The 16,580-nt window shown below is 36.3% G+C and overlaps 3 protein-coding genes across 5 annotated transcripts; all 3 read left to right on the top strand.

Moving 5' to 3' along the window:
* Nucleotides 1–1,003: 1,003 nt before the first annotated feature.
* On the top strand, nucleotides 1,004–4,507 carry LOC135609405 (transcription termination factor MTERF6, chloroplastic/mitochondrial-like). 2 transcript variants are annotated; one of them, XR_010485761.1, is made up of 3 exons: nucleotides 1,004–2,352; nucleotides 3,351–3,402; nucleotides 4,181–4,507. XR_010485761.1 is itself a non-coding variant. In XM_065102629.1 (2 exons), exon 1 carries the CDS (start codon nucleotides 1,167–1,169, stop codon nucleotides 2,337–2,339), a length of 1,173 nt encoding a protein of 390 aa, XP_064958701.1. In that variant the 5' UTR covers nucleotides 1,004–1,166; the 3' UTR covers nucleotides 2,340–2,352; nucleotides 4,181–4,507. The 2 variants fall into 2 exon arrangements, 1 of the variants encoding a protein (XP_064958701.1); XM_065102629.1 differs by lacking the exon at nucleotides 3,351–3,402.
* Nucleotides 4,508–6,751: 2,244 nt separating this feature from the next.
* Nucleotides 6,752–8,355, top strand: LOC103980310 (transcription termination factor MTERF15, mitochondrial-like). Its single transcript, XM_009396672.3, has one exon. The coding sequence runs from the start codon at nucleotides 6,961–6,963 to the stop codon at nucleotides 8,131–8,133; it is 1,173 nt and encodes a 390-aa protein (XP_009394947.2). The 5' UTR covers nucleotides 6,752–6,960; the 3' UTR covers nucleotides 8,134–8,355.
* A 1,736-nt stretch (nucleotides 8,356–10,091) lies between these two features.
* LOC103974479 (transcription termination factor MTERF6, chloroplastic/mitochondrial-like) lies at nucleotides 10,092–14,031 on the top strand. 2 transcript variants are annotated; one of them, XM_065102631.1, is made up of 2 exons: nucleotides 10,092–11,498; nucleotides 13,630–14,031. In XM_065102631.1, the coding sequence occupies exon 1, from the start codon at nucleotides 10,285–10,287 to the stop codon at nucleotides 11,455–11,457; it is 1,173 nt and encodes a 390-aa protein (XP_064958703.1). In that variant the 5' UTR covers nucleotides 10,092–10,284; the 3' UTR covers nucleotides 11,458–11,498; nucleotides 13,630–14,031. The 2 variants fall into 2 exon arrangements, with proteins under 2 accessions (XP_064958703.1, XP_064958702.1); XM_065102630.1 differs by having other exon boundaries at nucleotides 10,093–11,470.
* Nucleotides 14,032–16,580: the final 2,549 nt, after the last annotated feature.

Raw genomic sequence — 16,580 nt, 5'->3', positions numbered from 1 at the left:
GTTGGGTCAACTTCAACCAAACCAATAGGTACTTTCGGATCACCTTTAACAAAAGCAACTCAAACATTAATGAAACATGATATCAAGATAATTAACAATATATTTTCCATTTGTTCAAGGATTTTATGAAACTTAATTATCAAAATTAAGGATTTTTTTGTGTATATTCTATGAATCAATGTAACCTAATTCAATTTTGATTGTACTTGGGTCAAATTCAGCCAAATCAATCCAAAATTTCATGAAATTATCTATTCATAATGCTAATATGTTCAGTTCTATTTTTTATTTATGGAGGATTTTATGAAATTCAATTATTAAAATTATAGGTTTTTTTAATATGTTTTGTGATATGTGTAACTTAGTCCAAGATATACTAACTAATGCAACATTAAAAAACTTTATAGAACTAGTTTCCCTAGTAATTGATATCACCATCACAACCTTACACGGTGGATTTCAAGAGTTTTTAGTTATTGTGCTCTATAAAATCATTCAATTCTTACCTAGAAAAAGTTTTGTAAGATTAATATTTTAAATTTTAAATAATTTAGGAATAATATTTCGAGTTGAAATAAAAAACTCAAACAATACTAAAAACCATAGCTTTGACAAATTTTACAGCGACGATGCTTTAACGAACAGGCTATTTCGATCATAGGTAAGACAAGTTCCATGATGACCACATTAGGAATCTAGACTATGGTAATTAACATTGTATGACCATACAACAAAGGTTTAGGTAATATCTTTCATAAATTCTTAGATAATAAAATAAAAATAGAATGAAGATTCTAATAATCTAACAATAGTGATAGGTGGATAATCAATGATAAAAAATCCCTCGTTTTATTGGAGATCATGTGACATAAATAACTTAGTGAAAAATAAGAGGTAAATTAGTGTTCTATTAAACTAAATCGGATTATCTAGATCGGATTTTTTTTTTTTTTTATGTTGGCACACAAAATAAAGTAGCTGGAAAAAAAAAGGCATGCGGTCGCAGAAATCTCCGACCGAACAAAAGAGTTCCTCGGACACAGTGACCCACTTCTAGGGTTTTGGAAGCAGGTACTTCCGGCCAGTTTCCTTCAGACGCAGCAACACCACCATCGCTAGGTCTTGGAGAAGAGAAGGAACATACAAAGAAGGAGAAGTAGACGACGATGACGTTGATGAATAGGTCGCCGTTCGTCTCTCTCTTGTTCAAAGCCTTCACCTTCATCCCTCGCCGTCGTCCGGCCGATGCTGCCGGTTTTCTCTCAACCCATTCTTATTCCGCCGTCTCCGGTGCTCCACAGAGCAGCTTCATCGCTGAATACCTGGTCAGCTCCTGTGGCTTCGATCCGGATGAGGCGGCCAAGGCCTCGAAGCTCCTTAGCGGCATCGAATCCCGCCATCAGCCTGACTCCGTCCTTGGCTTCTTCAAAAGCCACGGTTTTGATAATACTCAGATGAAAAGGGTCCTATCTGTAAACCCCCAGTGGCTTCTCCTCGACGTGGAGAAGACTCTGGCCCCAAAGTTCCGAGCTTTGCAGGATCTGGGCTTCTCCTGCTCCGACATTACCCACCTCGTCAGCTCGAATAACGCCGTCATCAGCCACAAACTCCAGAACGTCTTGTCCAAGATACAATTTTGGCAAGGCACCCTCGGGTCCAACGACTTACTGATGAAGTTATGCAAGAGAAACAGGTGGTTTCTCTCGTATAGCATCGAGAAGAAGATCCAGCCTAACATTGAGATTCTAAGGGATTTCGGGATCACGGATCAGAAGCTCTCAATGATCCTACGGCACCGCCCCCTCCTCTTAGCCCAGAAGGCTGAAACCCTGAAGGCGTTAATCAGTCGTGTCGAGGATTTGGGAGTAGCTCGCACCTCAGGTATGTTCCCCTTGACCCTGACTGTGCTCCACAACGTCTCCGAGAAGAAATTCAAGGCTCACTTGGAGTTCTTCAAGGGTTTCGGGTGGTCCGAGGATGATTTCCTTGCTGCATTCAGAAAGACTCCTACTCTTGTGTCATGTTCTTTAAAGAATTTGCAGAGAAAGATGGAGTTCTTGGTAAATGAAACCAGATGCACTCCGTCTTATCTTGCAACCCGGTCAGGGATTTTGTTGGTGAGTTTGGAGAAAAGGTTGATTCCAAGATATCGGATATTGACGGGCTTGAAGTCAAGGGGAGTTCACATCGGTAACCTCCGATTGAGCACATACATGTCATATGCAGAGAAGAAATTTCTGGAGAAGTTCGTCTTCCGCTACAAGGAGTTTCCAGAACTCATTGAATTGTATAATGTAGCCCCAAAAACAGAAATGCTCTTTGATACTGCAAGTGCATAATGCATGGTGCAAGGTATTGTACCTGCAAGTTGTGTTTCTAGGTTCTAATTTTCCACTGTCTGCATAACTGTTTGCATCCATGTAGTGTGATTCCTGCCATTCAACTTTAATTTGCAGTTTGCAACCAAATAATTCCTGCCATTTACTTTTTTTCTTTGTGAATGTAAGATGAACTTGGATGCACACATATAGCAAGAAAATGAAGAATGATGAGAAGATTTGCAATGATATTGTTGATATAGTTAATTGCTTGTTGATAATCACTTTCTGTAGATGTAGTTGTTAACTTGTTATTCTTGTCCTGTTTGTTTTAAGTCTACTGGAAGATATCAGACTTATGTAGGTTGTTCGACACCTAAATGTTTTAATTGATTTGGCTATGGATATTTGGTGATTAGGTTTGAGTTTTGGTTAATTTTCGAAATGATAAGAAGTAGGATTCTTTTGGATGACTGGGTAGGACGCTTAGGTGATTTTGAGGTGGAGGATGAACCTTTTGATTTAGGGTAAGGGTCGGTCACCTTTTATATAACTTTGCTACTCTCCTATCCAAATCCAAAACCCAAAAAAGAGAAACGATGTTGAGTATCATCCTCTTTTTGTGTATTTTGTTTGTCAAATTTTGTTCTCTTTCTTAATTGGTTAGTTTGATGAACAAGATTGACAGCATTGGTACGCAGTTTCGAATGGGAATAGTAGTCTTCCAACATGATGATAAGAGATTGTAGACGTGTTTCTACCATTGTGAGTGGTGCACCATTCCATTCGAGTAATGAAGTAATAGCTTGGAATGTGATATGAATTGAGTTCTTAATCTATAAGGAGCTTGTTTCGTCCTAAGTGCTGGATGTGCTTTTCTCATGATGAAATTATGAGATCTTCTATTCTAGTTTATGCTTGCCTTTTCATATAATGATTCTTATAAGCTGATTGCATGACACATGATTAGTTTTCTTGACGTCCTGTTTCTACTAAGATAATCCTTATCGAGCTGAAAATTACATATTTCAGATGGTCCATAGTTAGGGAGCTAAGGATTGAAGAAGTGTTCTGTTCCGGCAAGGTGAAATCCTTGACTGATTATCTAATAAAATTATAGTTAGACGTTTACTATATTAATAATTATGAGACTTGATGGGATGTTTTTTCAATTGTTGGCAATGGGTCTTTTTATTTTCCATTGAATGTGATATGTTATGATGTTGTAGTATTCTGCATTTGGTGCATTTATCAAATTATTTTATTTGCAGGATACTTCTATTATAGTTACAAAACAAATATGCACCAATTGTTAAAAGTATCGAGATAAAAATAAGAAATTTCTAAAGATTCTTCATGATCATAGACTCGAACATCTTATCACCTTAATCCTCAATGAAATTATTGGATGTAAAGATCATCAAGAGTCATCCATAGTTCATTCCATCACACCTAGAATGTGGAAGGATGAATCAGGAGCGACATAGTCGAATGTCCAAAGGCTTTATCGGTTAAAAATCTATCAAGTATTAAAATATAGCTCATGTTTCTTATAAAAAATAATTTATCTAAAGGAAAATATAACATCTGATATAAGTGATGAAAAGTTGATATTCCCAAGTTGTCTCAACACAAGATGGATGAACATTTATCACAAGGAAGGTGATTTTACTGACAGAGAGATGATCGATGCTTATTAGTCCATATTTGTCGTAATGTAATGCTAATGGGACATAAATTTTGGCCATCAATGATTATGTAGAGTTGGTTTCAAGTTTGTGACGTATATTTATGTTCATGTATTAATAATGACTACTTTGTAATGAATTGAGAACTAATATGTTTTTTGTTTTAAACTGTAGGAAGTATATCATGCATTTGGGATGAAGAATTCAAATATAAGCTTCAAAACTGCCCTCAATGACTTCCTAAGAAATAGTTTTGTCACAAGGAACATTGGCATATGGTGATTCATAGATCTTCAGAAGAATTTCTATTTCCATTGTATCTCTCTCTCCCTCTCTCTCTCTCTCTCCCTCTCTCCCCAAAAAACTGCATTCAGACAGTTTAAAATCAGTGGTAAGTGTAACTTGGAATTAGTTGGTGAATTATATTTATTTCTGGCATTGACTATTTATTTATTTATAAACAGATATAAATGTTTAAGAAAATATCTGCTGTTGATTTTAGCAGTCTCCACCTTGATATTTATGAGAAGATTCTTAGTAAGGGTGGAAGTTGAAAGTTGTGAAATGCCCACGGCAAGACGAATCATAAGTGTTTGCTTAATTTATTTTGATGATTCATCATGGTGATTTTACTAATTGATTAACACATTTTCTAGCAATGACTGAATTGTATTCATGATAAGATATATGGATCACTTATTGATGTACAAAGAAATAAATTTCACACATGTTATTTCGGATGGAAATTGCAAATGCTATATTGAATGAAGTTCATTTTGTCACAATTTAGGAGAATTGGTTGTGATAATGTGATAGTTTTGCTCATTAGATATGAGATATGTTGTTTTGACATCCGGATACCATAATTGGTACCATGTCAAACATGTAATAGAATACCATATCATTTATAATTGTATGTTGTTGTAAATGTAGAATGTCGGCTACTATGATTGTATTATGATGTGTATGCGTATTCGTATGGTATATAATTATATGTCATTGTTGTGAAAATTGAATTATATATCTCTGGTTTGCGAGTACTAGGATGTTGTATGTATGTAAATTGAATGATATGTCTTTGGTGTGTCACTACTGTAATATGTATTGTGATATGTACGCTAGTTCCTATTGTATACAATTGTATGTCATTGTTCTGAAAGTTCAATGGTATGTCTTTGATGTGTACTATATACGAAATTTGCTAAATATTTCTTTTATGTAAAAGTGATATGTGTATCTTAGTTCAATTTTGACTTCTACTAAACTAACTTAGATTTTCATAGATTTAGTAGGACATGATTATAACATGATTAATATCATTTTAATATTTAAAAATTATTATGATATTTAATTATTTAAATTAGAGGTTTTTTTGAATAGGTGCTCTAATTGAATATAACTTAGTTGTGCAATGTCAACTTCATATTAAAGTCCTCTTTCATAATTCAACTAAAACATTATTATAATAAGGATTGTAAGATCAATTGTGCAATGCTAACTTCATATTTAATATTAATAATAGTTCAAAATGCTTTATAATATTATGTCACATTTGCTAAAAACTTGTATTGATGTATTATAAAAAAAGCCCATCTCTAGCTAGCATAGACAACAAAACATTATGATCAAAATTAGGTTATTCAAATATCTTGAAACTATTTTCATTCTCATCTATTAAAAATGTCTCATTCAAATTAAAGTTAGGATTTATGCGAAAATGGATTCTTTAATCTAATCATGTATCTCATGATTACTTCCTAAAATATAGATTAAAGTTGTCCGAAATTAGATCCTTTTAACTTGGCTTACTTCCCATTCAATGTTTAAAGTTTGAAATTGTATGGAAGTATATCCTTCGTGAATACTTCTGATTTTGGAAGTGACAAAAGTTATGTTTGGTTAAAACTCTTGATTCATCTAGAATGCTAAATATTTTCCTATCAAAAATAGTTTAGCATATTCAAATGATACTGAAAATCTATAATAGCAAATAAATATAAATGAAATGAAGATGTAGGCACCTAATACTAAACATTGTTTCAAAACAGTAATATCCAAGATATACTAACTAATGCAACGTTAAAAAACTTTATAGAACTAGTTTCCCTATCATAGCAATTGATATCACCGTTACAAACTCACATGGTGGATTTCAAGAGTTTTAGTTATTGTGCTCTAAAAAATCACTCAATTCTCACCTAGAAAAAGTTTTGTAAGATTAATATTTTAAATTTTAAAGAATTTAGGAATAATATTTTGTGTTGAAAAAAAAACTAAAACAACACAAAAAATCATAGCTTTGGCAAATTTTAAACCGACGATGCTTTAACGAACGGAGTATTGTAAGACAAGTTCCATGATGACCACATTAGGAATTTAAGCTATGGTAATTAACATTGTACGATAAATATTTTGGCAAAGCTAATACATTGAAGGCTTTTAGTGATGCATTGAAGGCTTTGACAATACAACAAAGGCTTAGGCAATGTCATTCATAAATTCTTAGATAATAAAATAAAGGATTTGACTAATACATCAACAAAAACTTCTTTATATGCTTTATCGACGAGACGAATAAAGATTCCAATAATCTAACAATAGTGATAGGTGGATAATGAATGATAAAAAATCTCTCGTTTTATTGAAGATATGTGACATAAATAACTTAGTAAAAAATAAGAGGTAAATTAGGGTTCTATAAAACTAAATCGGATTATGTAGATCGGATTAGTTTTTTTATTTTTATGTTGGCACACAAAAAAAGTAGCTGAAAAAAAAAGGCATGCGGTCGCAGAAATCTCCGACCGAACAAAAGAGTTCCTCGGACACAGTGAAGCACTTCTAGGGTTTTGGATGCAGGTACTTCCGGCCAGTTTCCTTCAGACGCACCAACACCACCATCGCTAGGTTTCGGAGAAGAGAAGGAACATACAAAGAAGGAGAAGTAGACGACGATGACGTTGATTAATAGGTCGCCGTTCGTCTCTCTCTTGTTCAAAGCCTTCACCTTCATCCCTCGCCGTCGTCCGGCCGATGCTGCCGTTTTTCTCTCAACCCATTCTTTTTCCGCCGCCTCCGGGGCTCCACAGAGCAGCTTCATGGCTGAATACCTGGTCAGCTCCTGTGGCTTCGATCCGGATGAGGCGGCCAAGGCCTCGAAGCTCCTTGGCCGCATCGAATCGCGCCATCAGCCTGACTCCGTCCTTGGCTTCTTCAAAAGCCACAGTTTTGATAATGCTCAGATGAAAAGGGTCCTATCTGTCAACCCCCGGTGGCTTCTCCTCGACGTGGAGAAGACTCTGGCCCCAAAGTTCCGAGCTTTGCAGGATCTGGGCTTCTCCTGCTCCGACATTACCCACCTCGTCAGCTCGAATAACGGCGTCATCAGCCACAAATCCGAGACCATCTTGTCCAAGATCCAATTATGGCAAGGCCTCCTCGGGTCCAAAGACTTACTGATGAAGATATGCAAGAAAAACAGGTGGTTTCTCGGGTGTAGCATCGAGAAGACGATCCAGCCTAACATTGAAATTCTAAGGGATTGCGGGATCACGGATCAGAAGCTCTCAATGATCCTACGGCACCGCCCCCTCCTCATAACCCGGAATGCTGAAACCCTGAAGGCGTTAATCAGTCGTGTCGAGGGTTTGGGAGTAGCTCGCACCTCAGGGATGTTCCTCCAGACCCTGAGTGTGCTCCACTGTGTCTCCGAGAAGAACTTCAAGGCTCACTTGGAGTTCTTCAAGGGTTTCGGGTGGTCCGAGGATGATTTCCTTGCTGCATTCAGAAAGGCTCCTTCTATTGTGGCATATTCTTTAAAGAGTTTGCAGAGAAAGATGGAGTTCTTGGTCAATGAAACCGGATGCGCTCCGTATTATCTTGCACACCGGCCAGTGATTTTGACGATGAGTTTGGAGAAAAGATTGATTCCCAGGTATCGGATATTGATGGGCCTGAAGTCAAGGGGAGTTCACATCGGTAACCTCCAAATGGACACATACATGTCATATACAGAGAAGAAATTTCTGGAGAAGTTCGTCTTCCGCTACAAGGAGTTTCCAGAACTCATTGAATTGTATAATGTAGCCCCAAAAACAGAAATGCTCTTTGATACTGCAGGTGCATAATGCATGGTGCATGGTATTGTACCAGCAAGTTGTGTTACCAGATTCCAATTTTCCACTGTCTGCATAACTGTTTGCATCCATGTAGTGTGATATCTGCCATTAAACTTTTATCTGCAGTTTGCAACCAAATAATTCCTGCCATTTACTTTTTTTCTTTATGAATGTAAGATGAACTTGGATGCACACATGAAGCAAGAAAATGAAGATTGATGAGAAGATTTGCAATGATATTGTCGATATAGTTAATTGCTTGTTGATAATCACTTTCTGTAGATGTGGTTGTTATTCTTGTTTTGTTCGTTTTAAGTCTACTGGAAGATATCAAACTTATGTAGGTTGTTCGACACCTAAATGTTTTAATTGATTTGGCTATGGATATTTGGTAATTAGGTTTGAGTTTTGGTTAATTTTCGAAATGATAAGAAGTAGGATTCTTTTGGATGACTGGGTTGGACGCTTAGGTGATTTTGAGGTGGAGGATGAAGCTTTTGATTTACGGTTAGGGTCGATCACCTTTTATATCACTTTGCTACTCTCCTATCCAAATCCAAAACCCAAAAAAGAGAAACGATGTTGAGTATCATCATCTTTTTGTGTATTTTGTTTGTCAAATTTTGTTCTCTTTCTTAATTGATTAGTTTGATGAACAAGATTGACAGCATTAGTAGGCAGTTTCGAATGGGATTAGTAGTCTTCCAACATGATGATAAGAGATTGTAGATGTGTTTCTACCATTGTGAGTAGTGCACACCATTCCATTCGTGTAATGAAGTAACAGCTTGGAATGTGATATGAATTGAGTTCTTAATCTATAAGGAGCTTGTTCCGTCCTAAGTGCTGGATGTGCTTGTCTCATGATGAAATTATGAGATCTTCTATTCTAGTTTATGCTTGCCTTTTCATATAATGATTCTTATAAGCTGATTGCATGACACATGATTAGATTTCTTGACGTCCTGTTTCTACTAAGATAATCCTTATCGAGCTGAAAATTACATATTTCAGATGGTCTATAGTTAGGGAGCTAAGGATTGAAGAAGTGTTCTGTTCCGGCAAGGTGAAATCCTTGACTGATTATCTAATAAAATTATAGTTAGACGTTTACTATATTAATAATTATGAGACTTGATGGGATGTTTTTTCAATTGTTGGCAATGGGTCTTTTTTTTTCCCATTGAATTTGATATGTTATGATGTTGTAGTATTCTGCATTTGGTGCATTTATCAAATTATTTTATTTACAGGATACTTCTATTATAGTTACAAAACAAATATGCACCAATTGTTAAAAGTATCGAGATAAAAATAAGAAATTACTAAAGATTCTTCGTGATCATAGACTCGAACATCTTATCACCTTAATCCTCAATGAAATTATTGGATGTAAAGATCATCAAGTGTCATCCGTGCTCTATAAAATCACTCAATTCTTACTTACAAAAAGTTTTGTAAGATTAATATTTTAAATTTTAAAGAATTTAGGAATAATATTTCGAAATAATTTATTTTGAGTTGAAAAAAAAACTCAAACAATACTAAAAACCATAGCTTTGACAAATTTTACACCGACGATGCTTTAATGAACGAGTTATTTCGATCATAGGTAAGACAAGTTTCATGATGACCGCATTAGGAATCTAGACTATGGTAATTAATATTGTATGACCATACAACAAAGGCTTAGTTAATATCTTTCATAAATTCTTAGATAATAAAATAAAAGATTTGGCTAATACATCAACAAAAATTTCTTTATATGCTTTGTCGACGAATAAAGATTCTAATAATCTAACAATAGTGATAGGTGGATAATCAATGAAAAAAAATCCCTCGTTTTATTGGAGATCATGTGACATAAATAACTTAGTGAAAAATAAGAGGTAAATTAGTGTTCTATAAAACTAAATCGGATTTTGTAGATCGGATTATTTTTTTTTTAATGTTGGCACACAAAATAAAGTAGCTGGAAAAAAAAAGGCATGCGGTCGCAGAAATCTCCGACCGAACAAAAGAGTTCCTCGGACACAGTGACGCACTTCTAGGGTTTTGGAAGCAGGTACTTCCGGCCAGTTTCCTTCAGACGCAGCAACACCACCATCGCTAGGTCTTGGTGAAGAGAAGGAACATACAAAGAAGGAGAAGTAGACGACGATGACGTTGATGAATAGGCCGCCGTTCGTCTCTCTCTTGTTCAAAGCCTTCACCTTCATCCCTCGCCGTCGTCCGGCCGATGCTGCCGGTTTTCTCTCAACCCATTCTTATTCCGCCGTCTCCGGTGCTCCACAGAGCAGCTTCATGGCTGAATACCTGGTCAGCTCCTGTGGCTTCGATCCGGATGAGGCGGCCAAGGCCTCGAAGCTCCTTAGCGGCATCGAATCCCGTCATCAGCCTGACTCCGTCCTTGGCTTCTTCAAAAGCCACGGTTTTGATAATACTCAGATGAAAAGGGTCCTATCTGTAAACCCCCAGTGGCTTCTCCTCGACGTGGAGAAGACTCTGGCCCCAAAGTTCCGAGCTTTGCAGGATCTGGGCTTCTCCTGCTCCGACATTACCCACCTCGTCAGCTCGAATAACGCCGTCATCAGCCACAAACTCCAGAACGTCTTGTCCAAGATACAATTTTGGCAAGGCACCCTCGGGTCCAACGACTTACTGATGAAGTTATGCAAGAGAAACAGGTGGTTTCTCTCGTATAGCATCGAGAAGAAGATCCAGCCTAACATTGAGATTCTAAGGGATTTCGGGATCACGGATCAGAAGCTCTCAATGATCCTACGGCACCGCCCCCTCCTCATAGCCCAGAAGGCTGAAACCCTGAAGGCGTTAATCAGTCGTGTCGAGGATTTGGGAGTAGCTCGCACCTCAGGGATGTTCCCCTTGACCCTGACTGTGCTCCACAATGTCTCCGAGAAGAACTTCAAGGCTCACTTGGAGTTCTTCAAGGGTTTCGGGTGGTCCGAGGATGATTTCCTTGCTGCATTCAGAAAGGTTCCTACTCTTGTGGCATGTTCTTTAAAGAATTTGCAGAGAAAGATGGAGTTCTTGGTCAATGAAACCAGATGCGCTACGTATTATCTTGCACACCGGCCAATGATTTTGACGATGAGTTTGGAGAAAAGATTGATTCCCAGGTATCGGATAATGATGGGCCTGAAGTCAAGGGGAGTTCACATCCGTAACCTCCGAATGGACACATACATGTCATATACGGAGAAGAAATTTCTGGAGAAGTTCATCTTCCGCTACAAGGAGTTTCCAGAACTCATTGAATTGTATAATGTAGCCCCAAAAACAGAAATGCTCTTTGATACTGCAGGTGCATAATGCATGGTGCAAGGTATTGTACCAGCAAGTTGTGTTACCAGGTTCCAATTTTCCACTCTCTGCATAACTGTTTGCATCCATGTAGTGTGATATCTGCCATTAAACTTTTATCTGCAGTTTGCGACCAAATAATTCCTGCCATTTACTTTTTTTCTTTATGAATGTAAGATGAACTTGGATGCACACATATAGCAAGAAAATGAAGACTGATGAGAAGATTTGCAATGATATTGTCGATATAGTTAATTGCTTGTTGATAATCACTTTCTGTAGATGTGGTTGTTATTCTTGTTTTGTTCGTTTTAAGTCTACTGGAAGATATCAAACTTATGTAGGTTGTTCGACACCTAAATGTTTTAATTGATTTGGCTACGGATATTTGGTAATTAGGTTTGAGTTTTGGTTAATTTTCGAAATGATAAGAAGTAGGATTCTTTTGGATGACTGGGTTGGACGCTTAGGTGATTTTGAGGTGGAGGATGAAGCTTTTGATTTACGGTTAGGGTCGATCACCTTTTATATCACTTTGCTACTCTCCTATCCAAATCCAAAACCCAAAAAAGAGAAACGATGTTGAGTATCATCCTCTTTTTGTGTATTTTGTTTGTCAAATTTAATTCTCTTTCTTAATTGATTAGTTTGATGAACAATATTGACAGCATTAGCAGGCAGTTTCGAATGGGATTAGTAGTCTTCCAACATGATGATAAGAGATTGTAGACGTGTTTCTACCATTGTGAGTGGTGCACCATTCCATTCGAGTAATGAAGTAATAGCTTGGAATGTGATATGAATTGAGTTCTTAATCTATAAGGAGCTTGTTTCATCCCAAGTGGTCGGACAAGTTGAGTTCAGCTAAGCGCATTGCTGGATGTGCTTTTCTCATGAAGAAATTATGAGATCTTCTATTCTAGTTTATGCTTGCCTTTTCATATTATGATTCTTATAAGCTGATTCCGTGACACATGATTAGATTTCTTGACGTCCTGTTTCTACTAGGATAATCCCTTGCGAGCTGAAAATTACATATTTCAGATGGTCCATAGCTAGGGAGCTAAGGATTGAAGAAGTGTTCTGTTCCGGCTAGGTGAAATCCTTAGCTGATTATCTAATAAAATTATAGTTAGACGTTTACTATATTAATAATGATGAGACTTGATGAGATGGTTTTTCAATTGTTGGCAATGAGTATTATTATTTTGCTCTGTGTATTACTGATGTTTGGATGATATTTTCCTCTCCTCTTATGATTTGGTCATATTGAGCATAACATGTTCTTATCAATCCAAAATACGTGGGTGTTAGCTCGGTTTGCAGAGTGTTTGGTGCAAATGAAGTGAATTAACAGTGTTCTCAGAAATTGCTCTTTTAGCAGGTGTTACTGTCCAGTGGTTGGCATATGCAGTGTGCTAGTTCGATTACAATAGTTAGGCTATGTTGAACAAATTGGAAAAGTAAATATAATTCTAGGAGCTACTTTTATAAGCAAAATTCAGCCATTGCCCAGTCTTCCGGTAATGAAAGAGAAATGAGACTCGCTGGCTTCTTGTAAATCAATTTCACCCTTCCCAAAATGTATTTTGTCCACTGTCATATGATACCAACTTCAACCTTCCCAAAATGAAGTAAAAAAACCCTTCCCAAAATGTATTTTGCCCACTGTCAAACTCGAGTCAAGATATTTCTGACAGTTTGAATCTTTAATTATATTTATGATATATAGTTAAAGTGGTTTATGCACTATGAAAATCCAAATTTTCAACTTTTTTGGCTTTTGCTACTGTATGTTTCTTTTGCAACCTTTATTGGGTATCTTCTTATTGTCATATCTGTAAGAGCTATATGACAAAAAGGTGATCTGCAAGTCAAGTGCAGGTTGTTTCTATGTTACATACTTGAGCTTCAATGTGACTATAAAGCATCTCTAAATTTATTGCCTAATGGCAGCATGTAATCTGGAATTTGATTCCAGCCCTTAACTCTCCAGATTCTTATTTATGCTATTCTGTTGTAGTATAGCATGCTAGTCTCAGCTCTATATCTGAATTTGTCTTTAGGTGTGTTCGTTTTATTAACACGTTGATGTATTGTTGTCTCTGGACAAATAAATCAAAATAATCTTCCCTGAGGCATTGTAGCATGCTAATTCTTTTGCTTTGTGCTTTCTTTTAGGTTTTGATGCATCATTGGCCCTGGAGAAATGATAGTCACAGCATCTTTTGCAGGTAGGTACTCTGTCAAATTAAACAGAAGCACTGGTTATTCTTGTGACAGAAATTGGAATTTTCTGGATAATTTTTCGTCTTAGTTGAGTCCTTAGGATCAACAGACGCCATAGTGGATTTGCACCCTAATACTTGTTGGTCATCATAGAAATGTTTTTCTGTCAAAGGCTTGACTTGTTATCAGCCAAGAATTATATTATGTACTTTCTTGCCTGAGAACTAGTTGATGGATAAGGCATCTAGTTGCTGGATGGAGATATTTTTCCAACAAAAGTTGTTGCAGTAGCAAAAAAAACTAATGCTCTTTGTAAGTTTTGTTAATTCTAATGCTCTTTGTAAGTTTTGTTAATTTTTGTGGAGAATTTTATCTTTAAAAGATTGAGATCCTTTCAATTTGTAGAACTCTATATATATATATATATATATATATATATATATATATATATATATATATAATTTATGTATTATTTTATTAATAATTTATTATGAGTCAACATGTCACGTAAGTAGATTTTAATGTTTGTTAACTCAGACTTAACGGAAGGAACTTATATGCTACGTTTTTTAAAATATATAGATTATTATATGCATGAGTAAATCGTAAAAGTTTAAGTGATCAAAATCATAAGGATTAAAATGAATCTGAATTCAAAGATGAGACTTTTACGATAAAATATCTTTAAATAAGCATATTATCATTGATTTTATTTTATAATTTAGGTAGTATAATTATTAATCCATCTACTTTTACAAGCATTAAGACTCACATGTCGTTTATTGTTTATTAATTCATTTATTATTTTTAATTAGAAAAAGATGATTGCGATCGTAGAAATCTTTGACCAACAAAAATATAAATAATTTCCTTGAACACTGTAACGAACTTCCAAGGGTTAAGTTGCAAGTACTTTCGACCCTAATGTGTTCCTTTAGGATATGGCAATACCATCTTTGTTAAGTTTTAGCGAAGCAACATACTTTTCTCTCTAGCCCTTACCTTCATCCTTCGTTGTTGTTTGACCAGTGCTGTTTTTTTTTTTTCAATCGATTCTTACTTCGTCACCTTCGAGGTTCCACAGAGCATTCTCATGGCTGAATACTTGGTCGGCTCCTGTGGCTTCGATCTAGATGAGGCGGCCAAGGTCTCGAAGCTCCTTTGCCGCATCGAATCTCGTCGTTAGCCTTACTCTATCCTTGGCTTCTTCAAAAGCTATGGTTTTGACAATGCTCAAATGAAAAGGGTCCTATCTTTAAACCTCGAGTGGCTTCTCCTCGAGGTGGAGAGGACTCTAGCCTCAAATTTGTGAGCTTTACAGGATTTGGTCTTCTCCTGCTCCAACATCACCCATCTTATCATATCAAATCCTATCGTCATCAACCAAAAACTCCAAGCTATCGTGTCCAAGATCCAGTTACGGTAATATCTCCTCGGGTCCAATGAATTTTTGATGAATTTATGCAAGAAAGATCACTAGTTTCTCGGGTATAGCATTGAGAAGAGGATTCAGCCTAACATTGAGATGTAAAGGATTGTGAGATGCTATTGGCACTACCCTCGCCTGATATTCCAGAAGGCTAAAACTCTGAAGGTGTTAATTAGTCGTATTGAGAGTTTGGGTGTAGCCTACGCCCCAAGGATGTTCCACCAAACTCTAAGAGTGTTCCAGACAATCAACGAGAAGAATTTCAATGCTCACTTGGAGTTCTTTAAGAGCTTCGGGGGGTTAGATGATTTGTTGCTTGAATTCAAAAAAAGGCTCCAATGGCAGGTTCTTTAAAGAGAAGAACATGAGTTCTTGGTAAATGAAGCCAAATATGCTCCATCTTATCTTGTACCCCAGTCAGTGATTTTTGTTGATGAGTTTGGAGAAAAGGTTGGTTCCAATGTATTGGATATTGATGGGCATCAAGTCCAGGGGAATTTGCATCGGTGACCTCCAAATGTACACACATACATGAAATATCCAGAGAAGAAATTTCTGGAGGAAGTTCATCATCCGCTACAAGGAGAGCCAGAACTCATTGAATTGTATAATGTAGCCCCCAAAAACAGAACTACTCTTTGATCCTGTTAGTGCATAATGCATGGTGTAAGGTTTTGTTCCAGCAAGTTGTGTTTCCAGGTTCCAATTTCCCACTGTCTGCTTAACTTGATCTGCAGTTTGCAACCATGCAGTGTGATTCCTGTCATTTACTTTTTTTTGGTGAATTCAAGATGAACTTGTATGCATACAAGTAGTAAAAAAATGAAGAATGATGAGAAGATTTGCCTTGATATTATCAATAGGATTGCTTAATTCTTTTGTATACACTGCATGGAATTACTATTCTTGTCCTGTTCTTCATAAGTCTACCAGAAGATATCAGACTTATGCAGGTTGTTGTACACCTGAATTTATTTAATTGATTTGATTATGGATATTTGGTAATTTAGGTTTTAAGTTCGGTTGATTTTCCAAATGATAAGAAATTTTACTCATTAATTGATTGTGATAATGTGATATTTTTACTCATTAGATATGAGATATGTTGTTTTGACATCCGATATCATAATTGGTACTTTGTTCAAACATATAATGGAATATTAATGTGAATATCATTTTACTTGTATTAGATGTGTTTAGTCATAATAAACAATACCACAAAAAGATATATGATCTAAACCAATGATACTTCTCACCATATGGCCTGCCTAGTGTTGAACCTTTTCCTCGATGAACGGACTACTCGGTCATAGGGAAGACAAGTTTTAGGACAACCACATTCGGAATCTAAGCTATGATTATTATCACCGTACAATAAATGCTTTGGCAAAGCAACAATGAGACCTTTAGTGATGCAATGAAGGCTTTGGCAACACAACAAAAGTTTTGGCAATGCCTTCTATGAATTCTTAGG

The sequence above is a fragment of the Musa acuminata genome, chromosome BXJ2-4 (genome assembly GCF_036884655.1).
Source record: "Musa acuminata AAA Group cultivar baxijiao chromosome BXJ2-4, Cavendish_Baxijiao_AAA, whole genome shotgun sequence".
Lineage (NCBI taxonomy): Eukaryota > Viridiplantae > Streptophyta > Magnoliopsida > Zingiberales > Musaceae > Musa > Musa acuminata.
Note: the sequence above shows the minus strand (reverse complement) of the source record. Positions and strands in the feature narration are given on the sequence as shown.

Bases quoted from the DNA above. Each gene is read 5' to 3' on its own strand.
- LOC135609405 (XM_065102629.1), top strand. From the start codon at position 1,167: ATGACGTTGATGAATAGGTCGCCGTTCGTCTCTCTCTTGTTCAAAGCC.
- LOC103980310 (XM_009396672.3), top strand. From the start codon at position 6,961: ATGACGTTGATTAATAGGTCGCCGTTCGTCTCTCTCTTGTTCAAAGCC.
- LOC103974479 (XM_065102631.1), top strand. From the start codon at position 10,285: ATGACGTTGATGAATAGGCCGCCGTTCGTCTCTCTCTTGTTCAAAGCC.